Consider the following 5,323-nt stretch of genomic DNA (forward strand, 5'->3'; position numbering starts at 1 on the left):
AATCTGTACTGAAAACAACAAATGTTGGAAATCACAGCAGATCAGACAGCATTCATGGAGAGAGAGCAAACTAACGTTTCGAGTCTGGATGACTCTTCGTCAGTGACTACAACGCAAGATTGTAAGAGGTACAGGTGAAATGCTGCTTCACCTGAAAAGACTGTGGGCTCGGATGCCCACTTGTCTGTCCTCAGCATCCTACATCACAGAGCAAACTAGAGAAACAACATCTCATGTTCAGACTATGCACTTTACAGCCTTCTGGACTTAAATTGAGTTCAACGCCTTCAAATTGTGAACCGACTTCCATTTCTCCCCTTTCTTTTATCTTTGCCCCTTATATTCTGTCACAGTGTCTTCTCTCTCCTCCCCCACCCAGTGGGACTGTCTTCTCTTTCCAGTCTGGCAGTTAGACACACTACTCTCACATTGTGATCACTTAATCTGAACTATCAACATATTTTCTTCACCAGCAGTCTACACCCTACCACTGCCACCGCGCCCCCCCCCCCCCTCCCCTCCTCGCCTCTCCTCTCAAACAATAGCAAATACTGTCTATTCCATACTTCAGTTCAGCTCCCTGAAGAAGGGCTTATGCCCGAAACGTCGATTCTCCTGTTCCCTGGATGCTGCCTGACCTGCTGCGCTTTTCCAGCAACACATTTCCAGCTCTCTCTCCATGGTTGCTGCCTGACCCGCTGTGATATCCAGCATTGGTTGTTTTCATTGGGTTTCTATTAGTGCGGTTTTATATTCAAATTCCATTTCTGTAAGGGGTCCTTCCATTTACTGAACCAGTATTCGTGTGCAAAAAGGACTGGTAAAGCTAAATTATGCCTGAGTAAAATAAATGTTGATGGAACTCTGTCTCCTCCAAACTACCAACGATTTTCTAGCAAGATCGAACTGGCTGTCAGAGATAAGAGGTATCTTGAGCAAATGCAACTCTTTAGTGCTGTCTGCCTTTGTTTACAGCAATTGCTTGCCTAATGGCAGCGAAAGGGTTCAACAACAACGCGTTTAAACATGCACACCGATACTGACCGCATTCTTTTTGTAGCCGAGAAGGGTTAGTGTAATGTTTTACAACCACTATTGTCGGCCCTTCACTTGGCAGTGGGGGCTGACTGGCCTGGGGGGGTGTGGGTAGGTGGGTGGTCATACCCTTTGACACGCTGTTTGTAAGATGTTTGTAACAGCCGACGTCAGCGAGCTGGGTTTGTGGGCGGGCAGATGACCAAGGCGAGGGCTGCGGGGACGGTATATTGATAACCATGGCCGCTGGCTTCGTCGCTCGTTTTCCCAAAGTTTTCTTCAGCAAAAACTTTCCCAAAGCTCTCATCGCATCGAAGAGTCGTCAGGGGCCACGACATGTTTATACACTGACGGGTAGGTAGGGTGGGAGCTGATCTTGGTTTGCTGGGATCTGAGTCTGCACTGAGCAACCATCCGCTAAAATTCACTGGGCTGCAGGTTGAAGTGGAAATTTCCACCCTGTGATCTGGAGGTTCGCTTTTCCAGCTACAAAATAAAAAGGACTGCTCTGCCCTTTGATGCGAATGTGCTTCAGAATGCTCAGTAGTGTTTGTTTTAATGGTTGCACAGGATCTGGTTTGAAATGTGCGATTTTATGCCTTTCGAGCAATTCCATTGGTTCTGAAGCTAAAATCATATAAATCATCATAGAATCCCCACAGTGTGGAAACAGGCCATTTGACCCAACAAGTCCACACTGACACTCCGAATGTCAAGACTTTCGTTTTTAATACAGATAGTGCATTTCTCAATACTGATTTTAAGATGCTCGTGTACTGTAAATTTTCTTTTACTGTCAATTCGGAGTGAGCGGCCAGAGATGATTCGGCACCAACTCAAGAGACATGTCAAAGGGTTTATTTTTGTATATAGTATTCTATGCTCGCCTGAGCCAAAACCAGCAAAACAATATGCTGCAACGTGGACTTCAGAGTTCAAACGCTTGGATATTCGCGCGGTTCGACTGGTCTCTCGGAAGATTTGATTGGGTGCGCGCTAGTTAGATTGAGCACCGTTTGATCCCTTTCCCAATCAATCTGATATCGCTCTGGTGCTGTGTGCAAAACCTGGCAGTAGTCAGCAATGTAAAAACAGGCAAGAGAAGGTGACTACAGCGCGTTGCGACTTTAAACTGGTAAAAACAATGACTGCAGATGCTGGAAACCAGATTCTGGATTAGTGGTGCTGGAAGAGCACAGCAATTCAGGCAGCATCCGGGGACAGGCTGGTAGTCAAACTTACCGTTGCACCAGTGTTGTGGAAATTGAAGTTCTTAATTGTAACCCGATATAATGTGATCGATGATAACTTCCCTCCGTTGAATTGAATTGAATTTATTGTCACGTATACGGAGGCAGTGAAAAGCTTTGTCTTGCGAACAATACAGGCAGATCACACAGTTAAGTAGCATAGATACTAAATAATAATAGGTAAACAGCGACAAAACACAGGTACAGGCAAATGTTAAGAGTTTGTGAGTCCATTCAGTACTCTAACAACATTAGGATAGAAACTGTTTCTGGATTAGTGGTGCTGGAAGAGCACAGCTGTTCAGGTAGCATCCAAGGAGCTTTGAAATCGACGTTTCGGGCAAAAGCCCTTCATCAGGAATAAAGGCAGTGAGCCTGAAGCATGAAGAGATAAGCTAAGGGAGGGTGGGGGTGGGAAGAGAGTAGCATAGAGTACAGTGGGGGAGGAGATGAAGGTGATAGGTCAGGGAGGAGAGGGTGGAGTGGATAGGTGGAAAAGGAGCGAGGCAGGTCGGACAAGTCCGGACAAGTCATGGGGACAGTGCTGAGCTGGAAGTTTGCCGAACTCTGCTGGTTTAAAGGTGGTCTGGAGTCCGTGTGGGATGAGTTGGTTACGGAGGCAGGCACTGAGGAAGCAAATGTGGCTGTGGTAGCGAGTTTGTTTCACGACATGGTTGAAGAGCTTCAGGGCAGAGGAAATGACCTGGGAGTTGCAGTGGGAGAAACTGTTGCAAAACCGGCCGGTGCGTGTGTTCAGACTTCTGTACCATCTCCCCAATGCTAGAGTTTGTAGAAAAACATTGCCAGGATGGGATGGATCTTTAAGAATGCTGGCGGCCTTTCCTTGACAGTGGGCCTGGTAGATGGATTCTATGGATGGGAGGTTGGCCTTTGTGATTGTCTGGGCCGAGTTCACCACTCTCTGCAAGTGTCTTCGATCTTGAATGGTACAGTTAGTGATACATCCAGACAGGTAGTGATACATCCAGACAGAATGCTTCTGATGGTGCACCTATAAAAGTTGCCAAGGGTATTCGCCATCATGCCAAGTTTCCTCAGCTGCCTGAGGAAGAAGAGACGTTGTTGGGCCTTTGTAACCACTGCATCCACATGAAGAGTCCAAGAAAGCTTGTTGTTGACCACTCCCAGGAGCTTGATACACTTGTTCCACCTCTGTGCTGTTAATGTGTAGAGGGGCATGAGTAACATCCCACCGAAAGTCAATTCCCTCTACATCCCAGCAGGCTGCCTCCAATCCCTACCCCACAAACATTCCTGATAAACCCCAACCCCACCTTGATTTTCAGTAGACAGACCACCAGAAATCTCATTTCTAATCCCTTTGACCAACTTTAGGAGACAGTCCTTATCTCTGCATACCATCCTGGCCCCTTAGTCCAGGAACTCCCCACATACATTTGAGACACCATCCATGCCCTCCACCTCCTCCATGAGTTTTGGTTCCCTGGCCCCCAATGCCTCCTTTTCACCATGGACATCTACTCCAGTACACATCCATCTACCATAATGAAGGCGTGTTACAGAGGCCAGCCTTGGTCCTCAGTCTGAGGTAGCGTACTCAACCCTGAATCAGAAAGCTGTGGGTTCCAGGTCCAAGTGGAGCATATAGTACAAGCTAGCAAGGGAGTGCTGCTCTGTCCACCCAGCTGTCTCTCAGCTATTTCAACAAAACTATGACTGTCCTGTAAGGTAGATGTAAAGGATCCCATGGCACTATTTGAAAATAAACGTTCAGAGAGTTCTCCTGGTGTTGTTTAGCTCTGATCAGACAAGGCGTTTTGTGAAAATTGGCTGAACCACCTTTTCATAGATTGCAGCAGTTCATATTCTCCAAAATAACACTTTGGCTCTGGAATGCCAAAAAACATCTCGAGTTTGTGAAATAGTGTATGTAGCTGAAAATGTGTTGCTGGAAAAGCGCAGCAGGTCAGGCAGCATCCAGGGAACAGGAGAATCGACATTTCGGGCATAAGCCCTTCTTCAGGAAGAAGGGCTTATGCCCGAAACGTCAATTCTCCTGTTCCCTGGATGCTGCCTGACCTTCTGCGCTTTTCCAGCAACACATTTTCAGCTCTGATCTCCAGCATCTGCAGACCTCACTTTCTCCTCCAAATAGTGTATGTACACAAATTCACTTCCTTCCTTTCTCTGTCTTTCCTATGTGTAATTACACATTCTTTCTCTCTGTTTTAAGATGATTTATCTATTAATTAATACTATCTGGAATTTACTCCCTTGCTAGTCTGTACTATGTGCCTCTATTTGCTGGGTTGGATTCTGAGCCCACAGCTCTCTAATTTAGGAATGGTACTGCCTGAATGTTCCAGGTCTGGAGAAAATTATGTCATTGAAATTGGAGAGCATGATTAAGCTTGCCTATGTTCTGCAGACACTAAGATCTTCAATGAATAAGATGTGGAAGCATTCAGAAATATGTTCTTGACTATTTTTTAAAATGGATTTAATGTCATTTCTGAAGATGCATGTCCATGCATCCTTGAAGGTGGCAGGATAGTAGACAAGGTGATTAAGGAGGTGCCTGGGATATTTGACAATGCATTGAATACAAAAACAAGGAGACTATGATAACATCAGTTAGGCCACAGCTGGAGTACAATATGCAGTTCTGGTCACCACTGTAGGGAAAATGTGATTGCACTGGAGATTGTGCAGAAGAGATTCACCAGAATGTTAAACAAAACAAATTGCTGGAGAAGCTCAGCAGATCTTACAGCATTTGTGAAGAGAAAGGAGAGTTAACATTTTTAGTCCGGAATCAATTCATCAGAACTCATGGGAATGTTGCCTGAGAGACTAGATAGGCTAGATGTCCCCCAAACAGTAGTCTGGATGTCGGATGTAAGTTAAATCAGGAGCTGAAATTGGCCTGTCGTGAAGATGTCAGGGGATTTTACCATGCAGGTAGACTGGGAGAATCAGGATGGTATTGGGCCTCAAGAAAGAGACTTTGTGGAGTGCCTCAGAGATGGATTCTTGGAGCAGCTGGTGCTGGAGCC

General features: G+C 45.8%; 1 protein-coding gene across 1 annotated transcript in view; it reads left to right on the forward strand.

Moving 5' to 3' along the window:
• The first annotated feature begins 1,211 nt into the window (after positions 1 to 1,211).
• msrb2 (methionine sulfoxide reductase B2) overlaps positions 1,212 to 5,323 on the forward strand; it is a 60,439-nt gene continuing 56,327 nt past the window's right edge. The window contains exon 1 of the mRNA XM_043690452.1: positions 1,212 to 1,389. Within this exon, the coding sequence (XP_043546387.1) occupies positions 1,275 to 1,389 (115 nt within the window). The 5' untranslated portion in view covers positions 1,212 to 1,274. The remainder of the gene's footprint in view (positions 1,390 to 5,323) is intronic.

Source organism: Chiloscyllium plagiosum, chromosome 5 (genome assembly GCF_004010195.1).
Source record: "Chiloscyllium plagiosum isolate BGI_BamShark_2017 chromosome 5, ASM401019v2, whole genome shotgun sequence".
Classification (NCBI taxonomy): domain Eukaryota; kingdom Metazoa; phylum Chordata; class Chondrichthyes; order Orectolobiformes; family Hemiscylliidae; genus Chiloscyllium; species Chiloscyllium plagiosum.